The sequence below is a fragment of the Puma concolor genome, chromosome B1 (genome assembly GCF_028749965.1).
Source record: "Puma concolor isolate L17-30 chromosome B1, mPumCon1.1.hap2, whole genome shotgun sequence".
NCBI classification, from domain to species: Eukaryota; Metazoa; Chordata; class Mammalia; order Carnivora; family Felidae; genus Puma; species Puma concolor.
The window spans coordinates 122,866,779-122,894,004 of record NC_141670.1 but is presented as its reverse complement, the minus strand read 5'-3'; the positions used below and the strand labels follow the sequence as shown (position 1 = coordinate 122,894,004).

Sequence of the window (27,226 nt, the reverse complement as noted above, 5' to 3'; positions counted from 1 at the left end):
TTGTCATCTCTACTGAGAAAACCTACCATGAACAGTCCTCTGAGCAGAGACCACTAGTATGTGAGTTGAGCCAGAAAGCCAGATGGTGAAATGTGACCCTCATCATGGTAAATACATGGCTTGCTGCCTGTTGTACCATGGTGATGTGGTTCCCAAAGACGTCAGTGCTGCCATTGCCACCAACAAGACCAAGCATCCCCTTTGTGGGCTGGTACCCCACTGGCTTCAAAGTTGGTATTGATTACAGGTCTCTCACTGTGGTACCTGGTGGAGACCTGGCCAAAGTACAATGAGCTGTGCACATGCTGAGCAATACCACAGCCATTGCTGAGTCCTGGGCTCGCCTGGACCACAAGTTTCACCTGATGTATATATGATTTATTCACTGGTAAGTGGTTGAAAGCATGGAGGAAGGAGAGTTTTTTGAGGCTTCTGAGGACATAGGTGCCCTGGAGAAGAATTATGAGGAGATTGGTGTGGATTCTGTTGAAGGAGAGGGTGAGGAAGAAAGAGAGGAACACCGTTACCATTCCTGTCAGCCTTGCAGCATGTCCCTCTCAGAACTTTAGCTTCCACATTAGCTGACAAGTGTTAAAGGTTTCTGGTTTGTCTCCAATTTTCACTGTGATCACGTCTTATTTTTCCATGTGTACTTGTAGAATTTTCCTATCATGTCTCAAAGTAAAAGTGTAAGAAGGAAAAAATATTAAAAAGTTTACAAAATATTTTTAAAAGTCAATTTTATTAAGGCATATTTTATACTTAAAATTATACCCATTTTAAATGTGTAGCTTGAGTTTGGGCAAATCTGTACACCATCTAACCCACACCACAATCAAACTACAGAAATTTCTATCATCTCAAAAAAAAATTGCCTTGTGCTTGTTTCCTGGCATTTCCCCGTCATCCCTGGCTCAAGACTGCCATTGGTTTGATTTCTTTTCTAGTGTTTCATGTAAATGGAGTCATAAAGTATGCACACCATTGTCCCTGGCTTCTTTTTACAGCATAATGCATAGTGTTTTTGAGATTCATCCATTTTGGGGGACGTGTATGAGTAGTTTGTTCCATTTGATTGCTGCGTGGTAATCATTGTATGATTCTACCACCATTTGTTTATTGTTTATAGCTTTTGGCTATTATGAAAAGAGCCTTTAGTTATAGGTCTTTGTTCAGCCAGGACATGTGTTTTCATTTCTCTTGGGTAAATATATAAAAGTGGAATGCTTTGTCATATGAGAAGTAGGCATTTAACTTTTAAAACTTTCCTTTTTTCAAGAAGAATCTGCTAACTTCCTTTCCAAATGGTTGTATTATTTTACATTCCCACTAGCAGTGTATGAGAGTTCTAGTTCCTCCATATCCCCTCCAACACTTGGTATTATTGGCCTTTATAATTTTAGCCTTTCTTGTGGATATGTAGTAGTATCTCATTGTAGATTTAAAATTGCATTTTATTGATGACTGAGTTCTAGATATAAGCCATTTGTCAGACATATGTAACTCCCATGTTTTCTTCTATTCTTTAGTTTGCATTTTCAGTTTATTAATGCTCATTCAAAATGCAGAATTTTTAGTTTCGATAAAATTCAACTTATCATGTTGTTTTTAGTTTTGGCCTTTTATGTCCTGTTTAGGGAATCTTTACTGACTCTATAGAAAGCAAATGTTATATATCTGGATGTAATGTTTAGGTTGTGACACATTTCAAGTTGTTTTGTGTGTGGTATGAGGTAAGTGTTGACTTTGTTTTTTTATGCACACGAGAAAACTATTGTTCCAGAGCCATTCGTTGAGAAGTCTGTCCTTTTTCCATTGAATTAATATAGCACCCTTGTTAAAAATCACTTTTATTAACTAATTTTTCTCATGGTTAAGGTTCACAGCATACTTCTTTGGGGACATCTGTATCATTTTATATCGGATGATGAATATTTGGAACTTTACGTTGATTTGTTATTTTGTCCTATTTTGTTCTCTTTAATAAAAGATTGTCAGACTTTGTCCTGGGAGACCTTTAAATGTGTTGTGTTTTTTTCATTCTTTTGGGATTGCTTTTAGGCTGGGCTAGGGTTTATCTAAAGCCACCTTTACTCTATAGGTGTTTTAGCACAACTATACTAAAGTGTGACTCTCATGGGCTCATTAATCAAGGTGATCAATGAGGATTTCCCAATATCATTGGTCAGACCTTGTATGTCTTTCTACCTTTTATGATGTCTAGGAATTTTCAGCACACAGCTCCCCCCCCCCTTTTTTTTTTTTTTGCCTGGTTTCATGGAATTTCACCCTAAGTGTATACACAGTTTAATATCCCATTATCAACAGACACAGTGTCACCAAATGCAGATTTTTGGAGGCCTTTATGTAGCTCCTTCCTGTCTGGTACTCTCCTCCACAAATTTTGGCTACCTTAGTCCCCTTGCTTCAATCTATGTGTCCTCAACTCAGTATGACTCTCAGGTTCTACTTAGGGGTCCCCTCTATGCCACTGGTCTGAAATGTGTCAAAGTCAGGACTTCATAGGACTCACAATTTTGTTTCTCTATTCTTATGGATCATGGTCCAGTTCTGCCTTTTGTCCATCGTCTGAAACAGATGTTTAGTTTTTTCAATTGTTTATAAGGGGATGATAAATCTGGTCCCTGGTTTTCACTATGGCAAGGGATATAATGTTTTCACCCCTTTTTTTTTTTTTAATTTTTTTTTCAACGTTTTTATTTATTTTTGGGACAGAGAGAGACAGAGCACGAACGGGGGAGGGGCAGAGAGAGAGGGAGACACAGAATCGGAAACAGGCTCCAGGCTCCGAGCCACCAGCCCAGAGCCCGACGCGGGGCTCGAACTCCCGGACCACGAGATCGTGACCTGGCTGAAGTCGGACGCTTAACCGACTGCGCCACCCAGGCGCCCCTGTTTTCACCCCTTTTTATAGACAAATAAACTGAGATTAGAAAGATTAAGTAGTATAGTGATGAGGAACAGGGATTTGGGATTTAGGTTGGAATCCAAATTTTTGCTCTTATCTAGTTGTACAACCTTAGGTAAGTTATTTAACTTTCTGTCTTAGCTTCCATATCTTTAAAATGGATATGTTTTTGTTTGTGCTTATGACAATAACAATAATAAGCAAAACATAATAAAAAGTTAGAAGTTATTTCTTACTATTATTGTGATGATTAACTGAGATGATGAATGTGAAGTGTTTAGTATAATGCCGGACACACAGGGAGTCTTGGATATAGTGTTAGCTAACTAATGATGTTAGTCCATGATCACTTCAGTAGAATTCTGACTTCAAGTTCAGGAATGTAACATCGATGGACATGATGGATGTTTTTCCATTTTCTTTGTCAGAACTGTTTTGCTTTTAAAAAGTATCCAGAACAAGAAAATATATCCAGGGCCACCTGTAAGACAAATCCCTTTGAAGCAAGGACAAAGTATACTCATTTAATGAAACACGAGAAATCTGGTTTGTATTTGTGGAGAAATTTTTAAGGAAAGATCCATGGATCATCCATCATAAATTCTTAGTTCAAGGTAACTATTGTTTAATTAACCACAAGTGATGGATATCTTTAAAATGGGTCATTATTAGCAGTTTCGTAGCATTGAGACTAGGGTCACCCAACACATAACTTTTAAAGGACATTATCTACTTTTCTTTTTGGAACCCCATAAAATCTTGCATAATCACAAGTAGGGCTCAACAGAGAAAATCAGGGAAAGCAGCATGTTCATTGTTGAAGGTTTGTCCATGTCCTAAGTTGATCCTCACGATGGCAGGTAGACAAGTAATAAGGCATAGATTTGTCAGATGTGTAATGGAATATTTCAGCTCAGCAAGGGGGAATTTAGAAGTCTTTCCCTGCTGGCTGATCACCGGCCCTATGTCGTCCAACAACATCTGCTTATTCTCAGATGACAACAGTGCCAGTTAATTAGAGCTTGTTTAGGTTCTGACTATTGATAGACTTAAATTATATTCATATTGCCATGCAGAACAAATACATAGAAAGGTTTAGCTTTGATATAAATACAGCCTTTCCTTTGCTGCAGTGACATTTGAACTACATATCAGAATAAAAAGCTTACAATAAGTCAGGCATAAAAAGTAGATCATCTAAATCAGATAATTAAGAAACATCTGATTAATGGCAATTGTGGCTTGAAAACAAAACACCCTACTTTAACAGAACCTTAAGTTGATTTATAAAAATGTAGACATTACCTACGAAAGAGATTGATGCTGTAAAATGCCACTATTATCTCTGCAAAGTCTTCAATCCTCTTTTCACTTTGGCTGTTTTGAAGATTTAATGCTATATTTGTTAGTATAAAGCATATTCTTTATATGAAATTCTTGAACTAGAATGAATTTCGTTCTTTTATGACCATTAAAAAGCTTTCCCTTTTCTGCACCTTGTAAACTCTCTTTCAACAATACTTATGAAAAGTCAAGAAAATGGTTTTTCTAGAAACCAGAATAATATATCACTTGTAGTCATTTAAATCGCAGAAAAGTTTGTTTCTTTGTGGTACATTTTGTGTAACAAGGTTTCTGTTGAGGGACTCAGTAGAGCGTTCTATGGGTGTTGGGATATTTTCTTTCGGGAGACACTGCTCTACTCACTGCTGTTCCCATTTAAAGGCTCGTAGGTTAGAGTTGACCATAGGCAAGGCATCCCTCAAGGGAGATGCATGTCAGAGATCCTTGGCTTTTTCTCTACCTTCGTGCTTGCTTTTTCCCTGCCCTCCTCCCCCTTATTCTCCATGTCTCTTCTCAAAGAAACACAAAGAGGCATCATTCAATAATATGTTTGCTTGGTGTCCTTGATTAGACATAATCCAGACATCAGGAAGCTAAAACCAAGATGATTATTTATGTAATTCTTAAAGCTGGAAGTGTTGAAATACACTGTAAAAAATGAATTTTTAAAAAGCAGTTTTAAATACAAAATTCTGTCTCTATTACACTGCCCTCACAACACTAAGGTAATTTATCATGGAAAGCAGCTTAGGTAATCATAAAAGCTAAAGAGCTTCCTGCCACTGGCAGAGCATTAGTTCCAAGGCTTTCCATAGAACTTCAACCAATATGACATTTCGATCCCTTGTGTCCAAGAAGTGGTCAAGGTTGATCAGTCAGCTTTCAACAGAAGAACTGGCTCCTGATGGAGGGCAGCTATAATCGTAGGGTTTTTTTTTTTTTTTTTTTAGGAAAGTGATATACTGAAAAGTCATATCATAGTTACGTATTTATGAAGTATTGGTTTCTACACACTGGACGTTTGACAATGATTGCTAGAACAAATCATTACATTTCTAAAAAAAAAAATTTAAAAATGCACAGACTCTATAAACCAAATGGATTATAAAAAGTCTCACTCCTGTTATCATCTTAATGAATGCAGTACAGAGTGTCATAAATGCCCTTACATCCTCGTCACATAGTGTGAATTACAAATAGAAAAACCAAAGAGATGTTAAATTGATTTCCCTTTAACGGAGTCTGATATGTGAATCCTTTGTTCCTTTCTCACTTATTGCAGATGTCTTTCATTAGTGAGTTCTCATGTTCAAATAATCAGCACCCAAATATTCAAAATTATGGGAAGACAATACCATTGCCATTTTCACAGTCACATTATGATATTTTAGTGTGTTGAATATAGTAATTATTTATTAAAAGTAACACATGAAAATATGAATAAAATACCTTTATGTACAAAGTGGCATGGCATGATTTCTACCTAACATTTAATAATACACTTGCAAATTGTCCCTGCATTAACATAGTACAAAACAATAAATACAAACATTAGGTAATATGAGAACACCAAGAAAATAGGAAAGTCTCCACGGATAGGAACTGCCGGCTCTGGAAACTTTCAACTCAAGGGAAGGTCATGTCATCAAGGAACCCACCTACCTGGCTGTCGGGTTAGCTGCTCACAAAGGTCCTTCCTAAAACTCCCAAGCATGTTCTTATAAAATGTAGCAATGTGCTTTTCATGTCACAAATGACGGGGGAGGCCCGGGCTTCTTCGGATTCAATGAAATTATTGCATGCCATCTGGACATCACTTTATTGGGACAGGTGACTGGCAGACTGGAGAGCAGGACTGGACATCAGGAAAGAGTCCACGAAGCTTTCTCCCTTGCTACCCCTGGAGCACAGAAGCTGAAGATGAAGCCTGTGGGGGGAAAAACGTTCAGACTGCAAGAAAGTGAAGAAGATGCCGGAGGGACCATTTCTTGTTAAGAAATATGAGTGACTTGCTTTTTTCCACCCGATGGAATCACTTGACTGTCTCACAAGCACTTCAAAGTCAAGGTGTCTCAAGGGACAACACTCTACAGTAGCCTGACCCCCACCCCAGCCGTGGTTTCCCATCTCCTGGTTTCAGCTACTTGCAGTTGGCCTCGGTCCAGAAGGAGAGGGTCCTCCTTCTGACCTATTGATCAGAAGGTCAATAGCAGCCCGAGGCTATATCACCACACCTATGTCGTTCACCTCACTCCATCTCATCAAGTAGGCATGTTATCATCTCACATCATCATAGGAAGGGAGCGTATAGTACAACAAGATATTTTGAGAGAGAGAGAGAGAGAGAGAGAGAGAGAGACCACATTTACCTAACTTTTATCACAGTTTATTTTTATAATTGTTTCATTTTGTTATTCGTTAATGTTGTTAATCCCTTACTGTGACTTATTTATAAATTAAACTTTATCATAGGTATGTATGCACAGGAAAGGAACACAGCATGTACAGGGTTTAGTCCTATCCGTGGTTTCAGGCATCCACCTGGGTCTTGGAACATGTCCCCCATGGGTAAAGGGGGGCTACTGTACTGCCAGCCAAACCTGTTCCCTCTCACTGTACAATTCAAATCTCTGCTCTAACCTCCATGACCTACCCAGGTACTCACGCTGGAAAAGTGGGCACACCTAGACTTGTAATCTTCCTCATTCCCCACTGCCCACATTCAATCAATCACCACCTCTGGAAAAGTTCACCTTCCAGACTTTTCTCTACCCCGTTCTGCCTCTTCAGCTCCATCCCTACTGTACCTGGAGAACTGGCGAAGCCCTTGTGCCTTTCCTAGGGAATATTGCAATAATTTTCTAACTCCTCTGCTTCCAGTCCTACTCCTTACTCTTACTCCTCTTGAATTAATCTTTATTGAACACTCAGTGATGTGTCTCAAGCACAAATATCATCATATTCCTCTTCTGATGAAAGTCCTTAACTCTACCCAATCATTAATGGGAGGCAGTTGGCGGTCTGTTCCTTGGGGTGACAGCGTGAGTAGACGTTTATTGGCCACTTTCATGCTTTGCTGCTTGCTGTGTGCTTATCAGGGTGAAATGTGAACAGACAACTCTCCAATTCTCCTTCACAAGAAGGAGAGCAGGAGAGCCAGGGCTTTATTTGATCACTTTGGGATTTCTTCTTTGCAATGCAGAAACAACTTTCCGTGTTGGCCCCCAAAGGAGCAGGAGATGGGGGCTTCTGTGCCTAAGTGGGAAAAGGGGGGTGTGGTCTGAGCCGGCAGGGCTTAGACGTTGTTGTGCTGCTGATGGCAGTACTGGTGGTTCCCGAGAGTCTGGGTGGGGTGCGCAGTGGTGCCAGAGGTTAGAGACCTGCACCCTGCTCGTTCATGGCATGGTTGGTGGAAGCAGGGGCTTTGGTAGGGTTAGTTAGTTACACTGCTGCCTCGCATGGGGGCAAGTTAGACACTGGTGGCCATAGTGGGGAGTGCTTTGCAGAGCAGGGAGTGGCCACTGGATCCATGCCTTAGGCTATGGGAAGGATTGTAGAGCAGAGTATTTCTGATGTCCTCTAGAGCATCTGCAACCGGTAGATGGTCCAGTATACGGTAGAGTGTAGCATAGCTCTGGAAAGAGCACAATGATTCTAGGCATGACTGCAGAACAGACTCCCCTCTCAAATTTGGAACTCATTTCCTGGGTATTTTCCATCCAAGTTTGCAGGAGGGGGAGGTCTCCCCAAATGAGAAAATGTCTTGATGGCAGTAATGAAGGAGGAAAGAATCTGATTTTATTCTCCTTAGAAAAAGTATTTCATTTTCACTTTCTGAAGTCCTTGATGACTTACCATGGGAAACAAGACCTCCCATGATCTGGGGCCCTCTACTACTTCGGCCTCATTTCCCAGCCTTTGTGGCATTGAACTATGTCTTCTGGACCAGTGCTTCTCAAGCTATCTAGGGTGAAAGACCAGATTGGTTTCCAAAAATTTCTAACCGGCTGCAAACTGATATTTCAAAACTGATATTTCAAAACTGATATTTCAAACTGATATTTCAAAACAGAATGTTGCAGCAATATCAGATTGCTATGACGACTTTTAAGGGCTCATTCTCAGTTTCTACACTTAATCTCACCACGGAACAGTGTCAGCGGTTCACTGACCTAGCAACAGATGTGCACAGCACAGCACAACGCTAACCAATTATTTATAATTTCTTTTATATTCACGCAGTTTCTTATCCTGTAAGTCTCAGCTCAGATACCATCTTTTCTAAGCGATTGGCCATTAAATTTCAAGGTACCATGTTTAACTTTACACACCACTGTCTTATTATTTACCATATTAAAGTCCAATTATCTTCCTTACATGTATTGCTCTTCACTTCTATAAGACCCTTGAGGACAGCGACATGTCATGAGCCTTTTTACACTTGTCCTTGAACTTGGCCAAGAGCAGGGTCTCTGTCATTTTTTGTTTAACTGACCCATACTCCTCTGTAGGTGAGTCCCCAGGTAAAGTCAAAAGTTTGCAGCACAGACCATCTAGGTAAACACCTGGATTCACGTGAGTAAGATAATGCTCACGATTAATACCATATTTTTTTTCAAGAATCAGCAAGCAATATGAAAACAAACTGGAGTTTTGGTCAGAGTATATTCCACATTGAAAATCTTTCTCGAGAAATGGGTTTTGCTTCGTTATGATTTTTTCCATTAGTTGGCAGTTTCAATTTGAATGTCTACACCAATATCAGTATTTGCTTCCTTTCCAACATTATAATCTCTCTAAATTTAGTGTGTTGTCTTCAATAATGATAATGCAAGACTTTAAGGTCCTTCATGTCTCACAACCCTAAAATTTTATAAATTTATGATACTTATAAAGAATAGAATGATCACTTTTGTAATAAAGTATCATGATAGATTCTTTACCAACGCTGACAATACTTTATAAACAAAGAAGCAAAATAGGCTTAAAAGAAAAGATCTTTCTATCCTGGTTTTATAGATGTGGAGCCCAGTGCAAAGCATTATTAAGGAGTTTGTTCAGGGCCATACCTAGGATCAGAAAATAAATCTCTTTCATGATCTTTTCTTTTTAGTCCCAGCTATTTCATCTTAAAATGCAAGAAAAATAATTGAAAAACATGCTAAGCTCTTCTGGAAGTTCACAAAGGTGCTTTTAGATGTTCACGGTACCATTGAGAAATGACAGAAAGGATGAATTGTATCTGGGAGAAAAATGAAAATAAGTAACATTCCATAATGCTGAGGGTCTGTGGGATGAGACTCTCCTAAAGTCACTGGTCTTTCCAGACTTTTGGTTCTTGATCTGAAACTCCCACCAGTTCTTAAACTGTCAGGAGGCTTGGAACAGAATGGAGGGGGAGCCTGCTGGTGAGGGAGCATGCATGTAGCAGGAGCTGCCTGCCTTCTTCCTCTAGCACAGAATTGGTGGTGGAACAATCAAATGCTTTCTGTTCAGTTTTAAATTTGTTCCCTCCCCCACTTAACCTATATCTTGGATGTGTTTGCATGTAATTAAAAAATCATCTTGAGAATTACTTTTCTTAAGTTATATAATGTCATTGATTGCAGGAAGCATAATTTACTTGAAATTTCCATACCATTAGACGTTTAAACTGTTTCTAAATGTTTGCTACTATTCTTTATATATTAATCTTTAGTCACATTTCAAATCATATCCTTATGAAAATTTCCTAAAAGTGAAGTTACTGGGTGACCAATGTGAATCTTTTAAGTCCTTTAATAAAAATATTACCAAACTCTTCTTCAGAAAGATTAATCGAATTTAGATTTTCATTAATTTTTTTTTTCCAACGTTTATTTATTTTTGGGACAGAGAGAGACAGAGCATGAACGGGGGAGGGGCAGAGAGAGAGGGAGACACAGAATCGGAAACAGGCTCCAGGCTCTGAGCCATCAGCCCAGAGCCTGACGCGGGGCTCGAACTCACGGACCGCGAGATCGTGACCTGGCTGAAGTCGGACACTTAACCGACTGCGCCACCCAGGCACCCCTCGAATTTAGATTTTCAAATGCAGCATATGATATTATTTGCTTCACCAGTATGATTTTTAAAAATTAGAAAAAAAAGGTTTAATTAAATTGAAGGTTATAATTTTTTTGGTCTTAATTCACATTTTTTAAGATTTTATAGTAACTCTTCTGTAATTTTATATTATCATTTCTATTCCTTCCTCTATGAATTGCCTGTTCCTAGCCTTTGCTCATTTTTCTATTTCCTAATCTGTATAATGCCTTTGGTATATTTAAGAAGTTAATTATTTGGTCTCATGTTTTTGACAAACATTTTCCCAATTTGTTTTTTGTTTCATAATTTTCTTTATGATATATTTTTTTTGTGCTTGGAAGTTTTAAGTCATGATGTGGTAGAATTCCTATCTTTTCCATTGACTTTCCTTATACTGTTTTGTGTTTTAAAAAATTTTAATCAGTTACTTAATAAAACATACATAAATTCTTTTACTCTCTCTTTTTGCATCGTTCTTTTTACACATATTTCCCCATAAAGACATTATTAGCTAATGTCCCCACCTCCATGCTCATTATTGACCAATTTGCTCAGACCATTTGTTGGCATCAATAAAAAAAGAATGTACTTTGCCTGTTCCACGTTTTTGCATAGAAATTTTGGGCTTAGCAGAAGTTCTCTGCGACAGCAAACCCATTCCTCTAGCCATGTCATCCTTACCACTCCCTGTCGTAAGAGAATTAATCTCAGAAGAAGATAACAGAGCACATTTACATTATAAATGAGCCCACATATATCTAGAATTGCATACCATTAATATGTTTCTAATCTTTGATTCTGGTGGCCTTCAAAACTTAACAGAAATTATTTCCACATTAATAGCTATTTTGAAGGTGGTACCAGGTAATAGATGGGACCAAAGTGATTTATATAGGGAAAGTTTCAGCTGATGTGATCCTTTTCTTATTCTTAAAAAGTTATGATCCCTAAATGGAGCAATCCATCTGCAGTGAAAGGATAATATTTTACTGAAGCCCTTACCAATTTTCCTCTTGTTGGTATAAAATCTCCGAGATTTTAAAATCTCTTTGAATTGATGAATCAGTGTCAATCATGCTCACACAGCTTTTAATTTTTTTTCTCTAATTAGTATCTTATTTCTTGTATGTGATTTAATGTTACCACTAGGCAAAGTTTGGAGAGGGCAAGAATCATAAGTTATAAGTATTTTGGAATTCTTCTCTGCCCTGCCAAATCACATTAAATATAATGCTCTGCACAAAACAGAGGACTGATATACGGAGCGGCAAACATTAAGTTTACCCAGAATTTGATTTTGAGACGAAAGATTTTAACATTGTGAACTTTGCTACTCCCCACAGTTCCAAAATTCCCCACTTCTTTTCCCAAAGCTTCTGGTTCTGATGACTACATTCCTATTTATTCTGACTCTCTTGAGTTGATATCTGATGTCTAATTGATAATCTAGAAAGTCATTGCTCACTGGTTACTGCGTTCAAAGTACAATGATTGCCAAGAGAAATAGACTGAAAAAAAGTTAGACAAATAGTCGAATTGATGTGTCAAACTTGTTTCTTCCTGTTCTGATCTTTACTCGTCAGAACATGGTTATGTAATTCCAAAATTACAGAGACGAGAGACAAAAGCTACTTATTTCTGAGAACTTAAAGACATGAAATTAAAGGCTAGGAATATTTTTTAAAGTATAAAAAATGGAAAGGAATCGGAACTGGACAAAAGTTTATTTTGTTGAGCTTGTTTGGGTCACCACTATCCCTCACCTCTGTATACCTTTTCTTTCCAACTGAAAAGAAGACTTTGTCTTCTGCCAAATTGGACAGTTGGTCACTAAGAGTTGAGCATTTTGATAATTTAGAAAGCATCTTTTGACTAGCCACAAGGTTGCAAAGGAACCCTAGCAGGCATGAGAGCAAGTTTTCCATGTACTAGGTAGGTTTGGACCACCTGCCTCCACAAACTTCTTAAATTTCTCAGCTTCTCCAACTTTGCATCTAAAAATGTCCATCGCGAAAGGATAGGCAGAATCTCAGATTCTTCTCTTTCTAATCCACCCTTGCTGGCTAGAAAGGGATAGAATCTGACACTGGTGTTCACATCTGGATGGCAGTCCTCTGTCTCCATCTCCTGCTACTGGCTGGAGAAACGTGGCAAGCATCATTTATTCTACAAGTGCTCTCTGAGTGTCCGTGACGGCGCTGTATTACTAGCTGGGTAGTAGACATAGGTAGTGGACACGAAAATAACATCCCTTCCTCTGGACACCACCCAGAGTGCCTACCATCGTGGTCAGGTCAATTCTGGGCATATGTGTATTTGTTCTTTTGCTTTTTTACTGTTAGTTGACAAAGGGTAAATTCTTCTGCAGGTTCTAAAAAGCATCAAACGCTAATTGTGAGGGCACTTAATCAATGCATCTTGTGAAAACTAAACTAAAATAGGAAGAAAATCTTCTTACTCAATTCTAGGAAAGCAAAAGACAATCTCATGCTAAACCAAGAGGGTTGATTCTAGCAGGCAAGAAACTGGCCTGAGCTGTTTTACTGAAAGAGGAAATGTATGTGCATTGCACGGACTCCCGGTCAAAGCACAGAACATACAGAGTAACAGTGTTGCTCGTAACCATAGTTTTGAGAGGTTTCAATTATTTATTGATTCACAATTGCTGCAATGAGATTGCTCATTTGCATCTGTTCTCATAGAGACACTGGTGGGCTCTGTGTCTCAGCTAGTTATTTAGCAACACTATGCCTTCGTGACCCGCTGCATACCAGAAACCCCAGCTGAGACTACCTTTTTGGATCACCTTGCTTGAGGTGCTTTGCATGCACATCCATGGTTCCTGCACCCACAGGGAAGGGATGTCCCGGTGCAGTCTTTACAGAGGGAGGACAAATGGACCTCCTACCTCCCTCCTCTGAACCCCTTGCCCTCTGCCAGTCTTTGGCTGGGATGCATCTCCTTACCTTAGCGCAGCTGCTGTATCACATCTTATTCTTGCAATAAACTGAAAATTTGTAAGCATTGCCATTCTGGGTCCTTTGAGTCTCTGTTAACAATAGAACCCTGTCTAACTGCCACTGTTAGTGTGCATATTCTGGCCGAGGTAAAGGCAAAGTGCATTTACGTGAAAACATTGCCAATAGGCAGAGTGAATTGTAGCAGGCAAGGCAACTGGAAGAATCTTCTATAGCCCCCAATATATGCAGTTCTCTGGCAAATCTTCTTAGAGTTTGTTTTTAGACAAATAGATAATGATGGTCTCCCTGACACAAACCATTAACTTTTCAGCTTGTAAAAGTCTTTCGAGATAATCTAAGCTACAGCACTCTAACAAAGCAGATATTAATGAGCATCTCACTGAATGAAATTAAAAAAAAACTTACATATTTATTGCCCAGGTGTGGAGAGGATTCGTCAAGCTGTCAGTTCTTGGTTTTTCCTTGTGCAGAGTGCTCACCTACAAACAAAAGATATGTTTTGATTTCTAAGCTCAGAGAGTGAATAGGGATGAAAATAAGGTTTCTTGGCTTGTTTTTTATTTTTCAAGGAAAGTCCAATTCCCCGGCAAGAATGTCATTAGAGCCACAATCTGCCTCTTGGTATCGCCTGGAAATTGTTCGCCAAGATTTACGAGCTTTGTTCCGCCATCATCTGTTTCCACCCTAAAGGAGCAATGCTCAACTAATTCTCTGGGAGCAGGGGTTGTGAGTCGGGAAGTGATAATAAGAGAGGCACTCTCGGGAATGAGTTATAGTTTTTTGCTTGTTCCTTGAGCCTAAGCAAAACTGTATTATATATTTAAACTGCCATTTTATCAGGAAGACATTCTAGGGTCCTCTGTTTAAAGAGTTGGGTAAGAGTTTTGTGAAAAGGAATTTGGAAGCCAACATAAACCCTTTGGTGATATACAGAGCAGTAGAGGGGGCTTTAGTCAAAATAACAGTGTTATTCCGTCACCCAATATAAATATAAATATAAATATGAATACAAATATAAATATAAATACAAATATAAATATAAATATAAATATTGACCTAGGATAATGGGAAGCAGAGGATCCCAAGTGTTTTTACATGCCCCTGAATTCATTCATGATCAACACACTGCACGCTACCTGCATCTTTCAGGTAGATTCAAGTATCAACATCAGTCACACTATATAAAAGCGGTATGGGTCAAAGTCTCCAGCTTTGAGAATAAATGTCATTGTTTTGCTCCAACTTTTATCTGTCTTTTAGAAACCTGTCTTCTGGAAACTCCGTTAATGTCACCTGTCACCGGCACTATCATGGTGGTAATAAATGGTGCCAGAGACCAACGAGGAGAACAACCCGGGACTCCCTTTCAAGAACCCCTTAGGTGCCATGCTCCGAGAAATCCCGGGCACAGAGCAACAGCCCTCCTAGCCGCTTTCCAGCACAACTCTGTGCTCGCTATTGTTATTTTGCAAAAAGCACAGCACCTCCTGGAATCCGCGACTATGAAGTACAGGAATGAGAAGTGAACAAAATAAAAAAAAGTATTGAACCCCTACTGTTTGTCAGTCATGTCAGGCGAAGCTTATGAAAATCATTCCAATTCTTTCTTTTAATTTGTTTTTTACATTTATTTTTGAGCAACAGAGAGAGAGAGAGAGAGAGAGAGAGTGAGAAAGTGTGAGTGGGGGAGGGGCAGAGAGAGAAGGAGTCACAGAATCCGAAGCAGGCTCCAGGCTCTGAGCTGTCAGCACAGAGCCCGACGCGGGGCTCGAACCCACGAATCGTGAGATCATGACCTGAGGCAAAGTCGGACCCTCACCTGACTGAGCCACCTAGGTGCCCCGAAAATCATTCCAATTTTTAATATCTCCCTCCAAGTTCTGTCTAACTGGGAATAGAAAATACGAGACAGATTCAGTTACAATATGAATCCAATAGGTTATAATAATGTCTTTGGTAAAAGCAAATGAAACACGCACCTACAAAAGAAACAGCTGGAAAGAGATACACCAAGCCATTAATGATTGTATTGTGTTGCGTTTCATGAGAACTTTTTAATTCTTTTCTATTCTCTAGTTTTCTCTATTCTCCATTATGCAAAATGTGGTCAAATATTAAAATGGAAGTTTAAGGGGCTCTTGGGTGGCTCCGTCAGTTAAGTGTCTGACTTCGGCTCAGGTCATGAGCTCACAGCTTGTGAGTTCGAGCCCTGTGTCCGGGTCTGTGCTGACAGCTCATAGCCTGGAGCCTGCTTCGGATCCTGTCTCCATATCTCTCTGCTGCTCCCCCACTCATGCTCACCGTCTCTCTCTCTCTCTCTCTTCCTCTCTCTCAAGTATGAATAAACATTAACAAAAATTAATAAAAAATAAATAAAATGGAAGTGTAAGCCATGAAGAGCTATTTCAAGGCAATGATATATATTGATTTGCCAAATGAAAAAAAAAAAACAAGTTTGGAAGAGGAAAAGACCATGTACACCTAGGACAATCAAGGAAGGCTTGATGGAAATGCAGGGTATGGGCAGATATTGAAGGGCTGAGAAGACAGAAGCTGGATCGATGTATGCCTTTCTAAATCCGTTCATCTTTTTCCTCATCTTCACACTTTCATTCATTCATTCATTCTTTCTTTCTTTCTTTCATTTGTAAAAATAAATAAGCAAAAAAATGACTGCACATTTAAGGAGTAATTACCATAATATACTAATTAGTGTTCGTATACTAACAATATACTCATAATGTGTCATTACCGTAATGGGGAAGTGGCAGGGGGTGGGGGCGAGAAGGCTTGACAAAAGGGAGCAAGACACCATCTCCTCCTTCAAAAGAGCTTGAGTTCAGCAAGGAAGACAGGGACGGGAGATGAATAGTGCCTGGAGAATATGAGTTAGTACGTGGTTCGCAAACTAAGCAAGAGGAAGTCTGGTGCATCGCGAAAGGCCTTGTAGACATGCCAAAGTGTTTGAACTTCATCTTAGATAATACAAACCTAGCAGTTTTCTAAGCAGAGGAAAATTATGAGTTAAGATCTGCTTTTTCTTCTTCCACATGGTTCAATATCAAGTAGTGCTTTATTTTTTTACCTTTATTTATTTATTTTGAGAGAGAGAGAGAGAGAACAGAACAAGCAGTCTCTGTGCTGTCAGTGCAGAGCCTGAGGTGGGGCTCGATCTCATGAACTGTGAGATCGTGACCTGAGCTGAAATCAAGAGTCAGACATTTAACCGACTGATCCACCCAAGCATGCCTCAAGTAGTACTTTAAAATGAAATTCAAAGATACTATGCTTTCTTTCTTCTGGGAAGTCATATATTCTTTAAGGAATTTTCTTCATAATCCTTGCAGTCTTTAATATTAAAAAAAGGCAATGTATATTAACTTTCTGAGATGTGATATAAGTAGCAATCATATTTAAAATGCATTATGGCACATATGTATATTTTGCAGTCAATCATGGTAATGTTTAACTTGGCAAGATTTCTTACTAAAGCTGAGTGGGATCTTGTATGTTCTCATAAAGGGTTGCCTGATCTGCTATATTTGGTGCTCATTTCTTTCTGAAAGCAGATTCTTGTTGTACTCTAGCAGACTTTTTCTTTTACATTGAAGAAAACTCCTAATTTAAATAATCAAATTGCAAACATTTATGGGTTACATTTTCAGCAGAAGAACCTACTTGAGAGAGCACATATTTGAAGAAAGCAAGAGGTGTGGATGGAGAAACAACATGGCCTAATCAGAGGAGGCTTTGGAGCAAGGAACTGTCTTAGTAGGAGAAAATGACCAGAACAATAACTATGGCTCATGGAGGCTTCTGGAAACCCAGACACTTTAGTATTCACTGGCATTTCCCCTGAAGATGGGTTGCTGCAGAGCTCTGTTTCCTTGGAAACATGATTTATTGACCTCTAAAATGGCACAGTTTATTCTGAGATATAATACCAGAGTTTATAAATTAAAGTACTGACTAATCCAATGAGTTCTTATGGCCATTGAAGCTCAAATTTCATTTTGTTACCACTTAGGCACATTAGCACTATATTTCTTAGGCCACAGAGCAAATAACATGAAACGTAACAGTCATCAATTCTGAGTGGTGGGTAGTCAGATATTCGCTCTATCAAATTATTTTCTGTATTTTTCAGATTTATTAAAACTTTTATATAGGAGATAGTGGAAAATTTGGCCAAAGGTGTGCATTTGTACCAAACCTAACCATTTGAGGTTTTATTCTAGTTACCTTTGAGGAAAAGTGTTACTGTTGGGCAAAAGATATTTGGGTAAAAATAGTTATAACAATGTAACTTCTGTTGAGTATTGTGAGCATAGTTTTATTTAAAAAACATATTTGAATTTAAAAGAGAGTGAACAGAGATTTGTTGATGAGTGTTTCAGGGGCCAGACTTTAATAAAAATTGTGGTAGTACAGGGGCGCCTGGGTGGCGCAGTCGGTTGAGCGTCCGACTTCAGCCAGGTCACGATCTCGCGGTCCGTGAGTTCGAGCCCTGCGTCGGCTCTGGGCTGATGGCTCGGAGCCTGGAGCCTGTTTCCGATTCTGTGTCTCCCTCTCTCTCTGCCCCTCCCCCGTTCATGCTCTGTCTCTCTCCGTCCCCAAAGTAAATAAACGTTGAAAAAAGAAATTGTGGTAGTACAAACAGCATTTGGAGATCATTGTGTTTTAGATTATTAATTCTAGGCTATTGAAACAGACTCTGAATGCACAATTTCAGTTTTTTCCTATCACCAAATATTTCCCATGAAAATCAGGATGGGCTGACCATTGAGAGGTTACTTCATTAAAAGAGGTATGATTCTTAAATTAAGGTTGGCAGAAACAAAGGAACCAGAGAATAGATTTTATTATTTCCATGGTAATACTTCCTCCTTAAACCTGTGACCTAAAAATTTGCTTACGATGAAAAGGAATCTTGGAGAATTAAGGGTCTTCCTAACTACCTCACCATAGTCTATTTCACTGATTAATTACCCTTGTGACAATGTGAGTGGGAGATATCAGTTTATGTCGAGTTTTCTTGGACCTTAAAGAAGAATCACGTACTAAATTTGCAACCAAGAAACACAAGCTTCTCTGGAGTTTTCCAATCCTCAAGCCTCAATTCTGGTGTCAGTTGTCATTTCCCTGATAGAAATGGGGGGCATTAAAGCAGGTGGTCCTGATCCCAGCCCTCTCCTCACAAGGATAGCCACAGGGTCTCTACATGGAGGCTTCTTCCAAATGCTCGTTAGCCTGCTAACCCACAGCTCGGAGAGCCCCAAGGCTGCAGAGTGTTTTGTTAAATCCCCAAGGGATTAAGGATAGTGCATGAAATTATTGTGATGCTTGTCTAGACACAGGCAGGTTCTGAGAACTTTTCTTGGCAAATGGTGTGATCATCATTTAAGATCCTTATTTAAGACTAGTTCACATGTAGGCTGGTCTTCCCTGACCTGGTAGAATAGGCATAGCAATTTAGTTGAGGCGGGGGAACAACCAGGGGAAAACTGTAAGTGGTTTCCAATTATTCTATGAATGAATTTTATTCCTTTGCCCATTCAGACGGTTACCTCCAAGAGGACACAGTGGGAATAAAGGAAATGTGTACATCGAAGAGTAGCCTAGATGCAAGAAAGAAGAAGGTCTCTCATAAGAGCAAATGACTCACATGAGGGGTCTGGGCATGTCTGCAGATTCTGGGTACCCTTCCTCAGTTTTCAAGTCTTCTGTCTGCCTGGTGTAGTTTGTTCTAGTTAGAACTTCCTACCTGAAGTTGGGACCACATTCAGCCTTTGATATCTTGCTCTTGAATTGGACAATATTGGCTGCTTTTTGTTTGCCAAAATTGTTTTTTGCTGCATATGTAAAATGGAGCCGGTCATTCTAAAGCTCTCATGTTACATACCATCTGTATTCTGTAACTATTTTGTACAGGTGAAATGGGGGGACTGCATATTGTAAGTGTACTCATTTAACTTGATATTTAAATTAGATCCACATGGATTGCTTTGTTGAGTGAATAATTATCTTTTATTTTTTTTATTTTGTATTTTAGAGGGAGAGAGAGAGAGAGAGAGAGAGAGAGAGAGAATATGAGGGGCAGAGGAAGAAAGAAAGAATCCCAAGCTCTGCATGGAGCCTGATGCAGGGCTCGATCCCATGGTCCTGGGATCATGACCTGAGCCCAAATCAAGAGTTGGATGTTCAACCAACTGAGCCACCCAGGTGCCCCTATTATTCATATGGCTGTTTTGTAATACTGATGTTTTAAATATTGGGTCTACCCAAAACAAGAAAAAAATCTGTAATTCTTCATTTCTTAAAAGCTATCTGACATTTCATTTTTCATTACTCTTGATGCAAATATAATTAATATAAATCACAATCTATATTTTGAAGAATTTACACATTTCAAATCTAATTAAAAAACCTAGGAAATTGGAAAAAAGAAATTTAAATGTTACCAACAGGAGATTGTTTTCTCCTCATTGAGAAACCCAATTAAAATTATATGAAATGATACAAAATAGGATTTATATTTTTAACTGATGAGTCCTGGTTCTAGCTGACTATAGATAGCCCTTAGCAAAAATAAAACAACAGCATTAATAAAAAACCGGGTGGTACATTTAATGTTCCTTCTGCTACTGCTACAGAATAGAAAATGCCTCAAGTCCCCACCCCTTCTTTAGAACACATATACATATCATAAAAAGCAACCTCTAAAAGTACCATAGTCCAATAATCTTACCAAAAATAATATATCTAGGATTCATCTTTCCCCAATAGGAGAATTTTGTATTTTGGGGGAGTTACTAATTATTTCCAAATAAATTATGCTTTTTGATTGTGTTTCACATGAACAAAATCCAAGTTCAATTTTGAAATAACCATTTTCAGGGGCACCTGAGTGGCTTAGTCGGTTAAGCGTCTGACCGGCTCAGGTCATGATCTCACGGTTCGTGGGTTCAAGCCCCGCGTCGGGCTCTGTGCTGACAGCTCAGAGCCTGGAGCCTGCTTCGGATTCTGTACCTCCCTCTCTCTGTCCGTCCCCCACTCACGCTCTTCTCTCTCTGTCTCTCAAAAATGAATACATGTTAAAAAAAATTTGAAATAACCATTTTCAGCTAATCGACAATCTGGATACTTACCAGACTCATGAGAAATTGTCTTAACAGTGAGAAGCTTCACACTCTCTTTATCGGATTGAGGTCTATTTGGAACAGAAAACATAAGTGAACACTGCAGTAATTAGCATTGTATGTCTCTGTGAAAGAAAGTATACATGATATAAACAGAATGAAGAAGACACAAAAGCACATATATATGTGTGTGTGTGTGTGTGTGTGTGTGTGTGTGTGTTTCTATGGGAAAACCTGTGTCTTTTTACATACAGACAGACGTATACTTTTATAGCACTTTTTGCCTCTAAAATAAAGCCTATCAATCTCTGTCACACCGTTAAGCAATCATAATCAGATAAGACAGAAACAGATCACGTGAAACACTTGACACAAGGTCCATATCACAAAGGTCTCTGGTGCCTGAAGGAAGGCATAGGAATGTTTCCAAACCTTTTGGGCTAATGTTGAGTTCTGGGGATATCCCTTTTCATGAGGCCCTATGTACCGCACTATAGCAGCTGAACTGTCTATTCTAACCAAGAGTCTCCACTCAATCCTTTCTCAGATTTGAAACAGTTTTAAACCCAGATTCCTTTACTTGGACATCTCAAGAGACTTTGTTTCTAATAAAGAAAGGTAGGTGATCTAGGGATGTTATTTTTAAAGTTCACAACTCCATAAAGGCAACCTACAAATTCAGGTCAACAGCTCCATAAAGGCAACCTACAAATTCAGGTCAACAACAAAAATCTTAACTACAAAATTTGTTTTTGACATTAAAACGATTTGTCTCTTTGGAGAACCTTGACTGTAAGAGTTGCCTGGATGGTAAGCACTGCTTTTTTGTTTTAATAAAGTCAAAGTACAATAACCATTGACCGCTAGGATAAAGCCACTCAACGCTGTCTCAAAGCATAAGCATGATTATTCCCTAACTGTGATGAACATACTGAAATTTTCACTGGGAAAGCTATCTTAAAACTCTATCTTAAAAATCTCTATGAGATTTTTCTTTCTGGCTATTTTTATGCATTCTTTTCTCTTTGCATTCCATGTTTGGATTTCCCATTTTACTACTTTATCCAAGTTTAAGAACAAATCTTCCCTTTTAGTTGTTGGAATCTCTCTGTTGGATAGAGAGTTCTGACAAATAGCCAAAGTCTATTTCTAGTGATTTTTGCACAATTTGTTTTAAAACTAAACGACAAAAAAAGTGTGAGTAGAAGATTAATGTTTCATGTAGATATACAGATACAGATATGATAGAGTCAGAGCTTCTGGAAAAAAAAGATGTGGCTACTTACTGGTCATTTCCATTTTCTGGTGTGCCTAAAGGAGAAGAGAATTGTTATTACAGCTGTGAGAAGCTGGCTACAACCCCCACCCCCCGCAATAAAAGCACCCACTCCCAGACCCCAGCTACTTTCTGTGCAGAGATGTTTATAAAGCCATTTTGTAACTTTTAAAAAATCTCCCCTGCTGCCCCACTGGACTTTTTCTCATATATGGTTACAACTATTCCTCAGGTATGGTTGACACATTCATGGAATAGCCCTAAGTGGGACAACTCCCCTGAATTTAGTTCTGGACTAATTTTAATTTTATAGTTTCATATTGCTATGTGAAACTACTATCCATGGTCACACATCCCACAGACAGCAGAAAATGTTTCAGTTTATTTTAGTATCTCTGAAAAAAATTTTCCTCAAAATATCCAATTACCTTTTTATACCAGAGAATTGGATTTTTGGCTCTCCTTTATACATTGCTCTTTCTGGAGACACAAGCCACTGTATTTGTGGTGAACGACGACGTAGACATTGCCTCTAATTGCATCTGGAGCCCACTGATTCAGCCTCTCAAAAGTGCCCTGCAAAATGTCACTGAGGCTACTAACTATAGCTAATCTTTTGTTTGCTTTGCCTGGCTGCTGCGCCACAGTCTGGTAGAAGACATTTTGGGTGTAGAGTGAGAATTCAGAATGATTCATTCTGCACAAAGCCTTGGCCTTTAGGGAGGATATGTTGGTGGTCAAACCTTGTGGCAAATTAGGCAAACTATTTAATGTAATTGCCTAGGGCCCCCTTGTTTTGTTCCTGACTGTGCTGTGGTTTTATTTCATTGCTACTCAGCTTTCGTCGCTTGGAATTCCTTTCACGTCTAATGTAGCCCTTGTCATTGGGATGGGCCTTTTCACTCTAAGTCTCCTGGCAATGACCATCATTGTTTTATAAAGAGTTTGATTTCCACTAATATTTTGGCTACTTCTATTTCTGTCATCTTGGCTAAGATACACCATCATGACTCTTAATCCCTAGGATATAATTCATGGCGCCATATGCTGTTCACCAGTCTAACTCTGTGTTCCCAACATCAGTAGGATTTTAACAGCATTTTTAAATTCCTATTTTAAGTGTTATGTATGATATCACTCATGATGCTTATGGCCCTGCTTCAAAGTGAGTTGATATTTTTTTCTATGCCTTTTTTTTTTCCCTTAGAATACTGTAATACAGGTTCATTAGCAGAATGAACAGACTACCTTCTGCATAGGTGCTGTTCTTACTTAGGTTAAAGCTCGGACTACTGTCAACATTATCCAGATAAGCTTAATTTTATACCGACATCTCTGATTCGTGTTGTCTTCCAGAAAGCAGAGAATGTTTACAAATTTTCTGAACTTGAAGTCTAAGGCACACACTTGAAGAGAGTTGAACTGTGGGTGTTTAATGGTGCTAATTTAATAACAATGCTGTAAAAGTCTGTTCGGAAAGCAAAGTTAACAATAACCACATAGATTTTGCTGATTGTACAATTACCGAACTTGGTTATAAAGTATTATATGCTTTCAAAATAACTCTCCAGGGGCCCCTGGGTGGCTCAGTCGGTTGAGCATCCGACTTTGGCTCAGGTCATGATCTCACAGTTTGTGGCTTCAAGCCCCGCATCAGGCTCTGTGCTGACAGCTTGCTCAGAGCCTGCAGCCTGCTTCAGATTCTGTGTCTCCTTCTCTCTCTCTGCCCCTCCCCCGCTCATGCTCTCTCTCTCTCTCTCTCTCTCTCTCTCTCTCTCTCTCTCAAAAATAAATAAATGTTAAAAAAAAAAAGAATAACTCTCCATAGCTATAGGTATTTTATACATTTTTTTCCCCTGAATGATCCAATTCATCCAATTCATTTCTTTAATAGAAAATGTCAACTTTTCAAATAACTTAGTTGCAAATCTTCTTATGCAAAGCAGTCTTTCAGTACCGGGTATTTTTACAAATGGATTTAGCACATTAATTTTTTACCTATCCTACTCAACACCCACAGGCTTCAACTTGGATAGTCGATTTCCCATATAAAATAGTATTGGTGTTTTAGAAACTTAGAGAAATTAAACTGATTTATAAAATTGCTATTTCCCCTCTGGAAACTAAGGAAACATATTTCAGACATTATTAAGAAGTTTATTCATTAACTCCCAAAGGGAAAGGCATTTCTTTGTTTTTTTTCTTATTTTCCAATAAGAGCTATTATGAACACTACTGTTTTTCGTAACTTTGCCTCGTGCTGTCATGCTTGGGCCCCGAACTCTCTGTGAGGTACATGGTCAGGGATTGGGCTCAGGAGCAGCATCCACTAGTGTCCTGGGAGCACATTGTTCAAGGGGGTAAACCCAGAATAGTGTGGCTTGCATATCTTATAAAAATAATTGATGTTTACTTTTTTAAGAGTATATGAGACTTAGGTAGCATTGTGTTAGTAAAATATTTAAATTTTTTTTTTCAACGTTTATTTTTTTTTGGGACAGAGAGAGACAGAGCATGAACGGGGGAGGGGCAGACAGAGAGGGAGACACAGAATCGGAAACAGGCTCCAGGCTCTGAGCCATCAGCCCAGAGCCTGACGCGGGGCTCGAACTCATGGACCGCGAGATCGTGACCTGGCTGAAGTCGGACGCTTAACCGACTGCGCCACCCAGGCACCCCGAATGTGTTAGTAAAATATTTAGAATTGAAGTGAGGTAAGGGAAGGTTCCATTTTACTGAAAATTAAAAATTTAAGTCAACAAGCAGCAAGCAAGGCTCTGCTATGTATTATACACAGTGCAATGTGAACGATATGTGGTTTGTGACTTGGAGGGCTTGCCCGATGTCACGGACTGAATGTCTGTGTCCTAAAACTCATCTGTTAAATCTTAATGCCCAATGGGATAGTATTGGGAGGTGGAACCTTTGGAAGGTCATTAGGTCAGGAAGGTGGAGTCCTCATGAAGGGGATTTGTGCCCTTATAAAAGAGATCCCAGAGAGCTCTCCTGTCCCCTCTGCCTTGTGAAGACACGGTAAAAGGGTGGCTTTCTACAAAGCGGGGAGAGTGCCCTCATCAGACATCAAATCTGAGGATGCCTGGATCGGACTTCTCAGCTTCTAGAACTGTGAGAAATGTTTGTTGTTTAAACCACCCTACTGTGGTATTTTTGTTATGGCAGCCCCAACAAAGACCCACCCTGCAGTGGACGCAGGCACATAGAGAAGTAACTGTACGATAATGTGATGAATAATATTACAAAATTCTGTGCAAGTAGAAGTAACAAAACACTCTACTCCTCTTAAAGAGATGGCATGTTATAGAAAGATACACTCAATGGCTGTCTGAGCTAGGTCTTTATGGATAAACTGCAGATCAGGTATGTCATAAAAGGTAAGTGGTGAGCAAGGTGTTCTAGGAGAGGGAATAGCATGGATGAGGGCCCTCCACTAGACAACCAGGGCTCAGGTCTGGGATGGAAAGATAGGTTTATGCTTAAGGCAACAGAAAGGGGGTTGCTGAGCCATGGGAACTGAAAGGGGTTCGAGAGAGCTCAAGTGTCTGGGACAGGAGACAGACTGAAAAAAGACTAGGAAATCTGAATGAAGTAAGGATTTAGTTAATAACAATGCATTGATTGGTTCATTAATTGTGGCAAATATAGAATACTACTGTCAGATATTAATAATAAGGGAAATGGGGTGCGCGGTGTAGGGGAACTCTTTAACTATCTTTGTGACTTTTCTGTAAATCTCAGTCTCTTTTAAAATAAAAAAAATTATTAAAAAATAAAAATATAATGCAATTATGGAAACCAGAAGTATTTAAGAGGAAGGAAAAGAAGATGAAGTAGCAAAAAGAAAAAAAAAAAGAAAAACAAAGAGTGACGACATAAAAGAGAGCAGTGCTATTTATTTATTTATTTTCACTTCAGGAGTAGAGTTTAGTGATTCATCACTTGCATACAACATCCAGTGCTCATCACAACAAGTGCCCTCCTTAATGCCTGTCACCCATCTATGCCATTCCTCCTCCTACTCACCCACTCACCTCCCTTCCGGCAATCCTCAGTTTGTTCTCTACAGTTAAGAATAGCAGTGCCATTTTAAAGAAAAGTGGAAGGACCTTAAATGTTATTGGAGAGATGAAGGAGGATAATAAAGAACCGTCACACTTAAGTCTGGCGAAAAATTGCCATCGTGTTCGGTCTTGAGGAGATGAGTCAATTAGCAGAACACACAGTCATGGAACACACCTTCATCGAAAGGAAGATGTCTCCCCCAGGCATGAATAAGTCACAGAACGCTCCTCTAGAGATTGTGGGCCCCTCAACTAAATCCTTAGCAATACTTACCTTTATTTTTTGTCACATGGAAGTGGACAAAAATCTTCACTACAGATAAGGGATGTCATTTTATGCCTTCTTTACTACCATAATCCCCTGACCACTCACAAAACTGGGGTTATTTCATTAAAAATAATCTGTTCATATTTGATTATCTCTGCCACTAGTAAATCCTCACTCCTTACATTCGTTAGCGTTCAAATGGGTTTCTCTGTCCCTTCTCTTCTATTTCTGTGATCAAGCAACATGGCATTTTCTTTCAGCAATCCTCCTCTCCCCTCAAGAGTTTAAATTCAAGTTTAGACTGAATATATATTCATTTTTCAGGAAACAAAATGAGACAAAACCCTGTCACCTACCTGGGTCGGTCTTCCAGCACATTCGATACAAACCCACAAGAATAAATGCTGAAAGGGTCACCACAATCAAAGCAATGACCACTGGCAGAATAATACCTAAAACGTATTGAAGACATTGTCAATTAGCGTGGCTGTTGAATTTAACAGTAAGTAGTTTACTGAGCAAAAGCATGCATGCATCCTTCCTTCTTCGAACATCACTCTATTAGACATATTATATTTTAGGCAAAGAAGATTTATCTGATTCAAAGGTTTTGCTCTAGTTGTCATTTCTGACATATCCACTTGATGTCAGTCTTGCAGCCTTTTGAAATAAAATTGTAAACCTAAGGGAGCTGGTTCCTCACCTTAGACACTGGAGAAGTGAAGCAAATGGAAGACTGGAGATGTCCTCTAGACTATAGTGTGACCCACATTCACACATTATATTCTTTACTACTGTATAATAAGGTTACTAATCTATCATCTATTATCTCTCTATCTGTCTATCATCATCATCTATATCTCCCATACTGGAACTGCTCTAGTCATAATGTTGGCATCCTAAAATATCACAAATATCTTTCCATAATGATATCTTAAAACTAGAAAGAGCATAAAATAGCATAAGTGGATATAAGTGGAAAGCAGAATCGATTTCTAAAAGTGAACACATGGTCCAAGAGAGATGTATGTGGATGTGGTCATGCATTTAAGGGAGAGGTGTTGTGACAGTAAGTTAGGGTGAGTTTTTAAGAGGAGAGTCTTGCTGTTTTGCTTTGTTTTTAGCACCTGCCTTATGTTCTGAC

The 27,226-nt window shown here is 39.0% G+C and overlaps 1 protein-coding gene across 2 annotated transcripts in view; it reads right to left on the bottom strand.

The window, feature by feature from the left end:
• Window positions 1-5,668: 5,668 nt before the first annotated feature.
• Window positions 5,669-27,226, bottom strand: part of EMCN (endomucin) — a 103,100-nt gene continuing 81,542 nt past the window's right edge. For both annotated transcript variants that reach the window (XM_086704511.1, XM_086704510.1), the window contains 5 exons: window positions 26,439-26,534; window positions 21,746-21,770; window positions 20,469-20,530; window positions 13,726-13,799; window positions 5,669-6,200 (listed from right to left, as the gene is read on the bottom strand). In XM_086704511.1, coding sequence (XP_086560637.1) covers window positions 13,765-13,799; window positions 20,469-20,530; window positions 21,746-21,770; window positions 26,439-26,534 — 218 coding nt within the window. In that variant the 3' untranslated portion in view covers window positions 5,669-6,200; window positions 13,726-13,764. The remainder of the gene's footprint in view (window positions 6,201-13,725; window positions 13,800-20,468; window positions 20,531-21,745; window positions 21,771-26,438; window positions 26,535-27,226) is intronic.